The sequence below is a fragment of the Perkinsus marinus genome (genome assembly GCF_000006405.1).
Source record: "Perkinsus marinus ATCC 50983 genomic scaffold scf_1104296961124, whole genome shotgun sequence".
Lineage (NCBI taxonomy): Eukaryota > Perkinsozoa > Perkinsida > Perkinsidae > Perkinsus > Perkinsus marinus.
Genome location: NW_003205853.1, coordinates 197,497 through 210,899, shown reverse-complemented (window position 1 = coordinate 210,899; position 13,403 = coordinate 197,497). Strand labels below are relative to the sequence as shown.

The window sequence follows — 13,403 nt, the reverse complement described above, 5'->3', positions numbered from 1 at the left end:
TAACGATACGTTAGCAGTCCTCTGAACTCTATCATCCATACCGCTAAGATAAGAGAGAGAACTCATCACATTCCATGCTGTATGAAATGCGTGTACCGCGCAAGCTGCTCCTCACTGAACTGCGTTCAACACAACATCAGCATAGTGTACGGGTTCCACAAACCGAGTTTCTTCAATCGCTCAATCTTCAATTCCTTCCCAACAGTGTACGTTGCATGTATCATCACTGGGCTCCGATTTTGATAACTACTCCAGTCGAATTTGCATGTGAATTTTTCCTTTCGGGAGGCGATTTCCGGACAGAAAGCTCGCCAGCCATTCACGTACGCCGCGCAGTCGAGGGTGTGCACTTTCAAGCCAGCACTCTGCCGAGTCTTCGAGATAGCAGAGTTATAAGCAGGTTGATTCTTCCCGTCAGTCTGAAATGAAGGAGAGATGTGTGCGATTGGCTGCTCGCCCTCAAAAAGTATTCGTGTGAAATTCTCTGGAGAGTTCGGGGCAACTTCGTAGGCCCATCAGCAAACGGGAGTCCGAGAGGACTCGAACCGGTTACGAAGGCTGTACAGGACACTGAGATGACATCCCCTATGCGAATCGTGTACCACGATACACGCCTTCTGCCGGATGCACAGAACGCGATAGAGACGAATGATGATAACGATGATGGTAGATTTCCTCAGACGATTATATCGTACCGTGCCAGAGTTAAGTTCCTCAGCATTTCCAGGTCAAACTAATTTCTTACCAACAAATTTAATGTCTCGCCCATTTGATTATAGTTTTACCTTTTTCGTTGACATGTTACAAATGGCTTCAATAAAGCACCCACAGAATCAATACCCGGTTTATTTGAAAGTTTACGAGTTTAATTTATTAAAACCATGGGTAAAATGTTAACGAAAGAGGTCAAACATTAACCAAATGGGTAAAAAATTTAACTTATCGGTAAAAAGATAATTTGACTTGAAAATGCTGTACATGTAGTTACGAAGTTCGTCAGTGCTACCCGCTGCCGAAAAGAGCAAATAGTGCTAGACAAGGCTTGACAGTTGACATTTTCCCGATCCCGACTAGCTTGGCGAGGTGGGATGTGGGACTCGTTTTTCAATTTGTGAAGGTATGCTTAGATAGGATCAAAATCGACGATTATCGTCGATAACAAATCGAGCACACTAGGGATCCTAAACGAGGCCGATAACGAGTCTGTAACTCATAGAGATGGCTCTGGTTCGAACGAATCAGCGAGGCCTACGCCGGCGTTTACCGATTTCGCAATCTCCTTATCCCAATTATCGAGCAACTTGGCAACTCGGTCATTTCTTTGCAAATACATGAGGCCCCCACAGAAACTGTCGGCCTCTGGACACTCAGTGGGATCGTTCTCGAACACCCTACCATCAACTGATGCCACTAGATCGAACCTGGCATGCATCAAGTCGACCACGTGATAGTCTCCAGAATGCTACGCTCGAGTGTTTTCTGGGAAAGCCGAATATGGGTGTTCGAGCCAGACGATATCGGTATCGCTGTAAAGAACTGCCCCTTTTATTTCTTCAAAAAGAAGCCAGCGGAGTAGACGAGGCACAGAATGCATCATCTTGGTCCACCCAGCGCTCCTATATTGATGGTGTTTCTTATCGTCCTTCCCACTATACAGAGACTCCGGCATTCGACGTATCTTTTCGACATCGGCCGACTCAACTTTTCTCTGGAGTTGCCGAGCCGTTCGATCATCAGTAGCGAATATAAGCCAGTCGCGTACGCCCACTCTCCGGAGGGAGTTGAGCCAGTTCATAGCGAAGTCTAGATTTCCTGAATTCGTCATCGCCACCACAGGGCCGAGCTCTGGCTCCTTGGGCTCGGGATCTGATGGAGCACAGGGTGCTGCGAGTACTAGGATATACGGTGGGAAGAACTCTCCGGGTCTAATATAGAAGACTGGCTGTAGAAGTGGTCGATAGCAACAGCTTTCATTGCTCGAAGTTGGTGTTGTGTTCGACGAATTTGAACTTTTGTTTCCGAATTCATAAATCTCATTTCGAATTTGAACTTTCATTCCGTGGAAACTCCTCTCACTCAACGATAATCAAATCTCACCTATCTAGTTCGTTCTTTCACTTGCTGAATTTGAGATTGTAAAAGTTTATTAATTCGATCGACTCACCTCGTTGGGTAGGGTACTGCAGTACAGGGAGATGTGACGTAACGCGATCGATGGAGACCTACAGACGTGGGGGTATTGATCCTCTTGATAGAACAGACTCACTGGGATCACTTTGAGAGTACCGATTGCCGCTATAAATGCAAGAATGAACAATGCTGCGTACATTGCGACTCTCGTGCGCGTAGTGGGCAATAGACATGGCATGCTGGTGATCAAGCTGATTTTGAGTAAACTCTCCGACCACTCACATGTGAGGGAGATGCAAGTCTGGAATAATGAGTTCGCAGAGGAAAAGAGAAAGAGCGAGCCAGCCAAGAATCTGATGCCTCACTGACAAAGTTGCACCATATACAAACGCCAGATAGAGTCGGTCTGTACTGGCCACCACCCTTCGGCGAGGAGGAAGGATGCGTGGCATACCTCTCTGTCAGTGTGAGGAGACTTGCTATGATCGAGACTTCGTGCTGATTTCGTTGAACTGCTTATGAGGAAAGTTTGACAGGGAACCTCTTCGGGAGCTCGCAAAACGGTCATATACTCCGTCACGTTTCACATAACTGACTGAAAGTCCACTCACTGATTCATCAATGAATTTGTCAGAGTCGCACAAGGATCTCATTCATCACCGACTTGGACACCGATGAAATTCCTCACGAGTTTGCCAAAAAACACCCTTTCCGTAACTATTGGTAGACAGGGTAACTAGATCAAGACATTGCTGAGGATACTATCATCAACCCTCACCGATGGAAATGAAGCTGAGGCTGCATATAGCAAGTCTATTCAACATCAGTCCCCAATGGAACAGAATAGTATTGGCCACAATCGACTAGAGAGGAGACACCAAGATAGGAAGAGTGCTACTTCCTATCATAAGAAGGAGCCAACAGAATATGGCGAGTACATATACGTCTGAAGTACTTCCTATCAGTAGAAAGTAGCAAAAATCGGTGATAGAGTCAAAACCATTGCACCGGGTTTGAACCGCCGCACAGGAACCACATTGGGCAGTAAATCTCCGCGGAGCGGAGGAATAAGAAAGCCGAGGTAAGGAGCGTAAGGTGCTATAAGATACTTACAGAGTTACCTTATATAAGGTCCTGAATGATCGTATGGAAGGTAGGGGCCCAAAAATGCCGTTATAGAATCACCTCACGTGAGGAAGTGCACATTAGAGTCGTCGGTGCCCCAAGGTAAGGCAGCCTTACTAAGGCTCCTCATTGTCCTTCAGCTAACCCTGGCGTTCCGAATCGTATCGTGACCTTATCAGAGAGCCTTACTGCTTTAAGGTGCAGCACTTTACGTTTACTCGATATACTATTCAGCTGATAATTTCGACATAGAATCTCCGAGAGTCGCATTCTCAAGTTCAACATAGGACACCGAGGGTTATTTCCTTCACGCTGGCAGAACTCAATCTCTAAGGGAGAACGCGAGACCACTCTCAGAGTATTGAAGACTCTACTGTCTACTGCGGCAGTAGTACTGCCGAGTCCCGAGCCGGGACTCCCGGCTCGCCTAAATCTCGCGAGTCGAGCCGAGTGAGCCGTTGCCGAGCTTGGACGGGCCGAGCGGCGGGGAGTGCGCGAACACCACCCGTCTGACGGGTCCCATCAAGTCCCCCCACTCCCGTGATGTGCTGTTGCGCGGGCCTTGGGGTTCCAAGCTGGAGCCTGTTTAGAGCAAGAGCCATGAGATGAATGAGCAGAGAAGTACGTAGTTAATTAGTTCGTCTTTCATGCCGAGTATCTTGTGGCAGTTTCAACGAAGATACGTTGGTCTGGTGCTTGTCTTTGTGCACAGCACAAACAGAACTCCAAGGCCCGCGCAAGGAACTTCCAACAATACTAACAACGCGACGAGAAGAAGGATAAGTATGTGATGCCCTTGAATATTATCGTGAGCTAATTAAATGCGATGTATCCATCACGCTATGGACGTTGACGGCGTTCACGAAGGGTGTAGTGGGTAGTGGAGTCCAGCGGAGCGACGCACATATAAGTCTCTGATCGATATTAGCTGTGGCGTACGCATGTGCATTCTAGTTCTGTGCACACTGCTACCGCCTTCATCAGTCCCGTCTCGACTGATACCGTACCAGCAGTCCTTAGTGAGTCTTGTGTTCCTAGTGGGCGTTCCCGAGTGAGTCACCACAAAGAGCGGAGCGGAGAGTGGAGTATCCTTACAGACTGTGAGTTACAGTGGGTCCGGATGACGTGATTCACGTCACGTGAATCAGGTCCTTCCGTGACACGGAAGGACCTTCACGTCAACACGCGAGTCGCGTGTACGTCGTGTGACGCGACGTCACGTCATATCGCCCCGCTTACTTCTTCATCAACGAGAGTCGTTATGGCTACATTCTATTTCGTTCTGTACGGCCTCATCTACGTCGTAGTTGCAGTGGTCGGCTCGGACCATTTCCGTGGTCTTGACCCAATCGGCGATCCGAACGATGAAGACTATCCCCTACAGAAGGCTTATCTGAAGGCCATTTCTGTACCAAAGGCTTGGAACATCCTCGACTCTACTTCACAGAGGACACCTGTAACCATCGCCGTTATCGACGATGGCGTGCAAGCCGATCATCCCGACTTGCAAGGGGTCGTCACTGAGGGCTATAACGTTATTGATAAGAATGCCGATACCCATCCTCGAGGACCGCATGGAACTATGATGGCTGGCATTCTCGGTGCTATCAGGAATAACAAAATTGGTATCGCGGGTATTGCCGACCATCTCCGTGTCATGCCTATCTATGTAGGCGACAAGCCGTCTTCCAGAGCCATGACTGATGCTTTCACCTACCTCATTTCTAAGAGGCCAGATGTGAAGGTAATTGTGTGTGGGCAAGGCTCCAAAACTTACTATCAATCAGAGTTGAAGAAGATTCTCGAAGCAGTGTCAGCTGGCATGCTAGTTGTTGTGGCGGCAGGAAATGACCACTTAGATCTGGACATAGAAGAATACTTTCCTTGTTCCCTCCGCGGACCCTATTCGGACGGTGTTATATGTGTGGCTGCGACAAATGGTACAAGAATGCAGCTGGACGACGAGAGCAATTTTGGTTCAGCTGTTGACATCGCCGCTCCTGGCTACCAAATACTGGCAACTACTACTACTGGAAAGTATAGTAAGGGTACAGGTACCTCAGGGGCCGCGGCCATCATAGCAGGTATGGCCGGAGCACTCTATAGTCTTGAACCTTCTCAGCATGCTAAACTGACCCCAGCTTATATTCGAAATATCATCAAGAATACGGCCACGCGAGGTGTGATAGATAGCGAAGGGGAGAAGTTTCTCGCTTTCGGCCGCGTCAATGCTGAGGCGGCTGTACGAGAAGTACTTAAAAAGTAGAAGATTGCTCTCATCAAGATTTGGTCTCAATGATTACCGACTTACCCCCGAGTCAGTCGGACCTTTCCCGACTTTGCGGAAAAGTCTGCGAAGATCCGTAGACTTTCCGTGATCTATTTTCAATCCGCGTATAAATTATTAATAATGACTCATAATATGAGTATGTGATTTGACATCAGATGTTGTGATGATGTTGGACCAGCTGAGCTGGCGACTCACTTTTTACTTTATTTCCGAACTATCAACTCATCTTCGCCTCGCGAATGACTTATACTCCAGAAGTCCACCGCTTGTGTTTCATACAAGTATTATAGTTCATGGAAAAATATATCTTACGAGCAATTCGTTGGAATGTGAAACTATCATCGCTACACCCAATAACATCTTTCCAGTTGCCCGCGTCCGGGACGCGACGTCCCCAGATGCTTCATCTGACGTAGTACTACAAAGACTCGTCTCATTCGTGATTATCGATATGGTCTCAGTGAAAACTCTATCAGGCTGATAATATCAACTACACTCTCGATTGGTTTCCAGAGCTATCTCCAGCGTAAGCCGGCACAAGCCGGCAGCTGCCATCTGGCGAATATCCGCTGCTCCGCGTAGTCATTGCAGTGGACTCATCTCTAGTCGATATCACAACAATCACTGACGGCTCGATCCAGAGCGTCACCTTTCCATACGAATGCTGTTTGAGTTCCACTGCACTGAAAGTTTGACGAAGATAAGATAACTGTCTTGATTTCGTCGCCCTACACGTATTCTTCGTCACGCACCACGAAAATACTAAGCCTTCAAAGGCAACCGTAGCGAGATTGTGAGATTACAAGAGAATGTAGTGGAGTGGTTAACCCGGGTGACTGGTCATCAGGAGGTTAACTAGGGTTCGATTCCTTGGAACGTCGATATTGGGTTATTCAACGACATCATGTATTGGGTTGAAACATGTCACAAGTGTTAACTTAACACCAGTATCAGCCGAAGACCTTGACTTGAACTCAATATTGAGACCACTAGAGAGTAAGAGGTGCGTCAAGCACTTGACATGGCAACGTGTTCTTGAGCATCACACGCAGGAACCACATTGGGCAGTGAATCTCAGCGGAGCGAAGGAATAAGAAAGCCGAGGTAAGGAGCGTAGGGTGCTATAAGATACTTACAGAGTTACCTTCTATAAGATCCTGAATGATCGTATGGAAGGTGGGGGCCCAAAAATGCCGTTACAGAATCACCTCACGTGCGGAAGTGCACGTTAGAGTCGTCGGTGCCCCAAGGTAAGGCAGCCTTACTAAGGCTCCTCATTGTCCTTCAACTAACCCTGGCGTTCCGAATCGTATCGTGACCTTATCAGAGAGCCTTACTGCTTCAAGGTGCGAAAATCGTAACGCACTCTACGAATCGTAAATTATCATTTTTGCACCTTGCGATAGCTTGTGAAATAGGCCCTGCACGCAAGCACAAAGCACGCATGCGTATGTCGACAACATCGGCACACGAGTGGATGCCGATTGAACTCATTACGAGTGAACTTGGAAGCAACTAACATAGCATCCAATAGGTCCTAACTTCTCGGTATTTGAGATGGTTTGAATACATCAGTACACGTATCAGTCAATGCTGAATTTGAAGCTTTGAGGCTTCCGGATGGCTCAAAACCGCGGATGTTGAAATTGGTGTAGTCTGAATCTCACAGGAAGTGGAGACTACTGATCGAACAGGTCTCAACAATCAGTTGTGTAGCCGAACAGGATGCACGCAGCTCCTTGCGGACTCCAGTCGCACCGTTTAGTCTTCGACCCGACTCCTTGCCATAGAGAAAGCGGCAAGAAGACAATTACGTGTAGTCGCTAACTTTCCACTGCTAACTTGGCAGTGTCAACGAACTACCGGGTTGTTAGAGTTTCCTTTTGTATGACCACTGCTCGAGGACTTTTGAGGTGGACAGGACGTCCCCTGCTTCACCGAAGCGCCGCTTCTATGGCACGGAAAGCCGGCTCAGAGCAACTCAATCCAACTGTGGAAGATACAACAGTCGTAACCAATAGAGAACTCATAAGTCGGCTCCTGAACAAAATCAAGAGTATGACTGCGAGGTAAGGCTCCCCTCTTGAATGAACCGTGACGAGTGCGCTGCTGCAGAAATCACGACCCCTCTAAAGTGGCATGGACTCGAACCCTCGAAGGCTTCATGGTCAGGCCTAACTAAAACTGTGAGTAACTGCATCGTTTTTCTACCAGGTGAGTACTGACGACGCGGGCAATACTGACGCTCCTGAGGAGGACTTGCGGCCGCTTTTGTCTCGAATGACGGTATGGGACCTCGTGGAGGTCCTCGATATAATGGCTACTCATTCACAGTGCAACGCTCAAGTGAAGAGGTGAAATTCCACGGATGATGGTAGAGTTTCCAGCAGGTCCCGTCAGGTACCATATTTTTCTTACTAAATTTGCCGAAAGGCTCCTGGACCTCTATAGCAGGGCACGGAGTTATACTACTAATGGCAACGCTCTCGGCTCATCATCGACTGCGCTATCCAGACCACGGGAAAGTGAGCGCCTCCCTGGACGTAGTCTGAATTCGTTATTGTCAGCTTTCACCCCTGACATTTGTGTCGCGGCCTGCCATGCGTTGGTGACAATTGGAATACACGTGGGCAGTCGTCGTCTTTGACTGAGTTCAGCTCCATCACGACTCAGGTCCGAGATACGCTGAATATGACGTCATTTGGCAGTGACCCCGAGGGGAAGTACCAAAAGGCTCAACGTGCGGCTGCCGGTCTTTACGTCTCGCTCCTCCCAGTATGGCTGACCACTCGTCGTCTGCAGTGTTGAATTTGATATTCAGACGGCCCTCAGCTGTTCGGTCAGCCCTACGAAGGCATCAACCGTCAAAGGGAGGAGGAGGTCTTCAATACGTCCTCAGTCGGAGACCCGTCCCTCTCTGTCTGCTCATGGAAAGCGGCGCTTGTTGTGGGGTCCAACACTGACTGGGTCTCGTGGACCCGTCCTGCAGATACACCATAGCATTGCTGGCTTTACAGCCAGAGTTACCTCCAGCGGTGCTGACAACCATAACGAGTGAAGACCTGAAAGAGCTCGCCCGATGGTGCCTGTATGATTTGGTGAGGGACGATGATGTCAGGATGAAAGCCAACACGGTAACGCCCTTCTTCTGGACTCATTTTAGTGTACATACACTCAGATATTCTCCCTTGGTGTTCTCTCAAGACTTCAATTAATACCGCGAGAGTATCCCCACCAGCAGTGGCCAGACAAGACCGTCGAAGTAGCAGAACCTCTAGTTGCTAGTGATAGTGATGTTGTTCAGTTGTCGGTAGCGGTCAGGAGGAGCGTATCGGAACTCGACGTGTCTCGCAGTCTCGAGATATCAGCACAGCCGCGTCACGACAACTACCAACTCGACCGCCAAGTGAAAGTGGTAGGTCCTGTCGGACCACACTCAGACTCCCCCCACTACTTCTCCTAGGTTGATCTTGTGCGGCTCTCCATGGGCTTGGAGCTTTTGCGAATTCCCAGCGATACTTCCCTGGTTATGGCGGTAGAGGAGGAAGTCAATAAGGCCGTGAAGGAATCCTCGTGTAAGGCCTCCGTCCGGGGTGGTCGGTGATACTGTCACTCTCATCAGCTGCGGTCAGTGGAGCCGTACCGGCCCTCTGGTGGACCACTCAGATTGCACGTCGGACTCGATATCATACTCTACCGTTATGGCATAGACAATGTCTTAATGACATCGATCACCTCAAGAAGACCGATAGATGGAAAGTAGACAGGGACGGACCCTCCCCCTCTACCAGAATTCCCTCAGGCGTCGTTAGCGCTCATTGCCACCCTTAATGCATTGGAGAGCCACGGTCAGCAGCAGCAGCGACAGCCTCTCTGGGATGAGGTTGATGCTGGATGTGAGGGATATTTCAGCGAAGCCGACGTAGGGCGTCGTGGTTGTTATGTGTAGTCGTATTGCTCTTTGTAGATGAACTTCCTTAATTACGTTCTATCACATAACTGCTATCAAATGCGGCATCGAGAGCAGGTGTCTTGGGAAGTCGATATGATGGGCGTCAACAAGAGATACTTCAAGAACCCTCAAAGTGTGACGAAGCAGCACGGCTCGAATGATGATAATCCATGATGATCATGCTCAAAAAGTTTCCGTTCAGCGTTTCCCATCTGGTTCCGTTGAGTTCGCTGCGGTATGCCACAGTATTCCCATTTTACACACGAAGTATAGCACAGCGCTTGCAAAAACTTCTACATTTTCACCGTTTCCCTCGGAGATAACATCCCCTCGAGTGCTTCAGATGTTCTCTCACTCGTTGCGATCACGAGAAGAATCGTTTTGTCAATCAAAAAGAAGCCATTCCTTTTCGCTTTCAGAACAATTTTTCCCTAGTTCTCCTCGAAGTAACAAACGAGTTCAGCCGACAGGGCTTGTAGGGATCGAATTTGCCTCCCTCGTTCGAGATTACTAGCCAACAAAACACTTCTGGTGGAATAAATATCGTAACATGGAAACTATAAATGTCAGCTAACACGTGAAACAAATCGATGATGAGAATGTCTACAACTTGGAGGACGGAATCACCTAATATAATATTCGTGCATATCATGCAAACCCAAATTGACGTTACTCGGGCACTCAGTCTGTCCCTAATGATTGCCTCCGCATCTGAGACGATAGTGTCCAACAGCTCTTGGCACGAGGGCACCTAGAGAGGTCATATTCACAAGCACAGATGGCCAGGAGTAATCTCACTCCATCGATAAGACCGATGATTTGGCCACAACTCCAGACGCTATTAGTGGAATCACCAGTCTCATGAAAACTCTTCTTATAGTTGTCACCCTTGATGTAAGGGAGAATAGCCTTGATATCACCCGGCTTCTCCTTCTCTATGTTTTGCACCTCATCAAAGCTCATACATCGATGGCCGCCTATATAAGGACGCCTACTTTCCGCGATGTGTTGTTGGCGTACACCCTCTCCGTGTTTCTCAAAGTTCGCATAACGAGAGTTGTACTCTTCTCATCACCATTCACAAGAGCATCTTTAATCCCTTGCTGAATCGGAGCCTCCTTAGTGGCCATAAACCTAATGTGACTTCTGACAATGATAGGGCAAAAGCACCCCTACCTAGTGCCCATGTTCATGCCCTGTGCCCCCATGGCCATTGCGGCCACTAGGTGCTCAGCAGTGCCACATGCTCCTGATGCTATGAACGGTATCGGCAACTTTCGGAGCGATAGAGGATACAGAGTCCAATTGGTAACCTGAGTGAACCATCAACTTAACATACCACTCCTCGCGCACATCGTCCTCTCCAGGATGACCACCAGCCTCGAAGCCGTCCATGGATATCATATCAGCTCCAGCCCTAGCAGCGGTCATGGCATGCTTTATAGAGGTACACTTATGGATGACCTATGGAGACCTCAACAACACACGTTGAATGTCAGCAGTCACCTTAACGTCGTGCTTCTTGAAAAACTCGATAAACTCCGCGGGATTCCTGCCGGCCGTCTCGACAACCTTCACGCCCTCTTCCACCACCACATCGGCGAATGCTTGATAATTAGGAGGGACCTGAGGCGAGTCCCTAAATTGATAATGGGGGTCGTAGACCTACTAACGCTGGCAGAATTGTCATGTTAACAGCAAAGGGCTTCTCAGTCATCGCCTTGCATTTCCTGATCTCTTCCCTCAACAGCTCGGGTGTCCTCAGCGAGAGCGCAGTGATAGTGCCTGTTGTAGGAGATTTAGAGAATATACAAGTGATAGTAGTTGACCTAGTCCACCAGCATTGGAGACGGCTGCGGCCATAACGGCAAAACCAACATGATGCATTCCGCCCTGCATGATGGGCTTCTCTACACCGAACATCTCAGTGAACTTAGTCTTGATTGGCATGATGGAATCACGTATAAGGAGTCCTCTAGGAGCAGTCCTTATGAGGTCTATAAGAGTATTGAAGTACACTCAGGTGAAGCACTCAGGATGCTGCTGGCGAGAACTCAACACGTTGAAGGCGTAGGAGCAACCATTATACCCTCAAAAATATCATAGATCAGATAAGATCCCCAACAGTCTAACAGCTCTCGCTGCCAGTGTAATGGTAGTGACCATGGACGACTAGTTGATGTACCTGTTGGGACCAATACGGGCACGTCTGAGGGAAGGGCCGCGTACTTCTTGCCAACTCCATATTTAGTGGGGCCGTAGAGACGATCCGCCTCCGCCAGACTCTTCCTCTGAGATGCCCACAGGGGACGGATTTGCTGAGGGGGGAGGGTGCAGGGAGAATCCTTCGCTGTGCGTAGGGTGATGATGTTGAGCTTACCCAGGCTCCGAAGAAAGCCCACCATAAGAAGTTGAAGCCACAGAACATGGCAAATCCGAACCATGGGTTGCGATTCTGAGAAAAGAACATCAGGAGAATCATGAGGTTGACCACAGAAGATACGAATCAGGTAAGGGATCTTACTTGAGTGAAGAAGTCGATAAGCGGTTGAGGCTTGGGCATGTCACCGTAGTCCCCCGAGGTCAACTCTGGGTTGAGACCTCTTTCAAAGCTTGGGGTGTACTTCCAGCGACGTGTCACCACAGAGGCCATCATGGGCCTCCTCGAACATGCTGCCGCACGAGAGAGCATTACGATGTCGACCTGATTGTAATGGAGAACTGTTGAACGGGTGTGCACATCTTGCTAACTCGCGCAGACTTGCAATTCCTCAACGACATTTTATCAGCCCATTTTGCTCTTCGTCAGCCATGGGAGGTTGTTCGTCATCATCGCCACAACACACCAGCCGGCATGTCGCTGACTGCCGTGAGTTCGAAACGGCTCTGGAAGATATGGTCAACCTCAAGTCGTGTTTCACCTCTGTTGCTTTATACGCCCGAGGAGATCTCGAGCTCCCCTTTGTCCCCTATTGTAAGCCCTACGTAATCACCAACTTCCATTCGGTGACCTACAGGTGGCTGCGAGGACATCCCCACTAGACTGAATAACTCGATACCGGATGCCGGTACCGGAAGACTGGTGTGGGCTATCCCTGGGTCCGATCGATCTGCCCAGGTATAATCTTCAAAAGCTCCAACATGACCTATTTACTCGAGATGACTAACGACTCCGGGCTAGTGTATCAGAGAGCTCAGTCATACCGGTAACAACAATTAGACAAAAACGAGTCGAAAATGCGAGTCAGATTCTCGGTACCTCGTTTCCGCGTGGTATGCATTCTAAAGGGCCGTATTGATCCCAGTGAAACCCTTCAGTACCTGTCGGGCAGTCTTAAGATGAAAGTTTTCGCGCCAGACGGCAGCTTGAGGCAAGACGTTTGTGATCGATGTTATTCTGGCTGTTAGATGCGATAATGAATTTCACGTTACTCTCAGACATCACGACTTCGCCGTCACCTTTTTCGATCACCTCCGACTGCATTCTGATCCAAACACCACACGATTAGTTATTCATGCCAATGATCATGCAGAACCTCGTGACTTGATGGAAATGCCGCAGTCTCCATCATGAATACGCGTACTTTAGTTCTAGTCTTTGTAAGCCGGTGAGAATTGCTGTTCGTATATGATTGCTCGGGAAACAATACGGTTGGGTGAACAGTCATGAGGGCATTCTAGCTGTGGCCTCTGCGTGGGTGTCATAGGTGACGAGATATTGAGGGAACCACGATACTCGTCGTAAGGATGCGATCTTCAGAGTTACCATCTTGTGATGGCTGGGCAGCCTCCAAGCGATCACGCTCCATATCCTCGAAGTGATTGGTAGACGGATCATCCATACAGGATGTGTGCATCCTGTCTGCCTTGTACACTAGCCACATAGTGTAGCCCCCACCTCAACCT

The 13,403-nt window shown here is 48.8% G+C and overlaps 4 protein-coding genes across 4 annotated transcripts in view; 2 read left to right on the top strand and 2 right to left on the bottom strand.

Annotated features, from left to right (window-relative positions):
* Positions 1–4,516: 4,516 nt before the first annotated feature.
* Pmar_PMAR021829 (thermitase, putative) lies at positions 4,517–5,521 on the top strand (the record flags this gene model as incomplete). Its single annotated transcript, XM_002772460.1, has 1 exon — positions 4,517–5,521. One exon carries the CDS (start codon positions 4,517–4,519, stop codon positions 5,519–5,521), a length of 1,005 nt encoding a protein of 334 aa, XP_002772506.1.
* Positions 5,522–7,498: 1,977 nt separating this feature from the next.
* Pmar_PMAR021828 (hypothetical protein) lies at positions 7,499–9,682 on the top strand (the record flags this gene model as incomplete). Its single annotated transcript, XM_002772459.1, has 13 exons — positions 7,499–7,614; positions 7,661–7,712; positions 7,760–7,899; positions 7,946–8,070; positions 8,113–8,153; positions 8,219–8,268; positions 8,535–8,679; positions 8,724–8,807; positions 8,850–8,960; positions 9,009–9,120; positions 9,168–9,304; positions 9,348–9,467; positions 9,513–9,682. 13 exons carry the CDS (start codon positions 7,499–7,501, stop codon positions 9,669–9,671), a joined length of 1,392 nt encoding a protein of 463 aa, XP_002772505.1. The 3' UTR covers positions 9,672–9,682.
* A 418-nt stretch (positions 9,683–10,100) lies between these two features.
* Positions 10,101–11,447, bottom strand: Pmar_PMAR021827 (conserved hypothetical protein; the record flags this gene model as incomplete). The annotated part of the gene is made up of 9 exons (XM_002772458.1): positions 10,101–10,124; positions 10,171–10,248; positions 10,296–10,445; positions 10,493–10,631; positions 10,674–10,810; positions 10,851–10,961; positions 11,004–11,123; positions 11,167–11,282; positions 11,327–11,447. The coding sequence occupies 9 exons, from the start codon at positions 11,445–11,447 to the stop codon at positions 10,101–10,103; spliced, it is 996 nt and encodes a 331-aa protein (XP_002772504.1).
* Positions 11,448–11,669: 222 nt separating this feature from the next.
* The window catches only part of Pmar_PMAR021826 (hypothetical protein), a gene marked incomplete at both ends in the record, with an annotated part of 4,092 nt that continues 2,358 nt past the window's right edge, over positions 11,670–13,403 (bottom strand). The window contains 4 exons of the mRNA XM_002772457.1: positions 11,670–11,682; positions 11,727–11,815; positions 11,878–11,952; positions 12,022–12,201. Coding sequence (XP_002772503.1) covers positions 11,670–11,682; positions 11,727–11,815; positions 11,878–11,952; positions 12,022–12,201 — 357 coding nt within the window. The remainder of the gene's footprint in view (positions 11,683–11,726; positions 11,816–11,877; positions 11,953–12,021; positions 12,202–13,403) is intronic.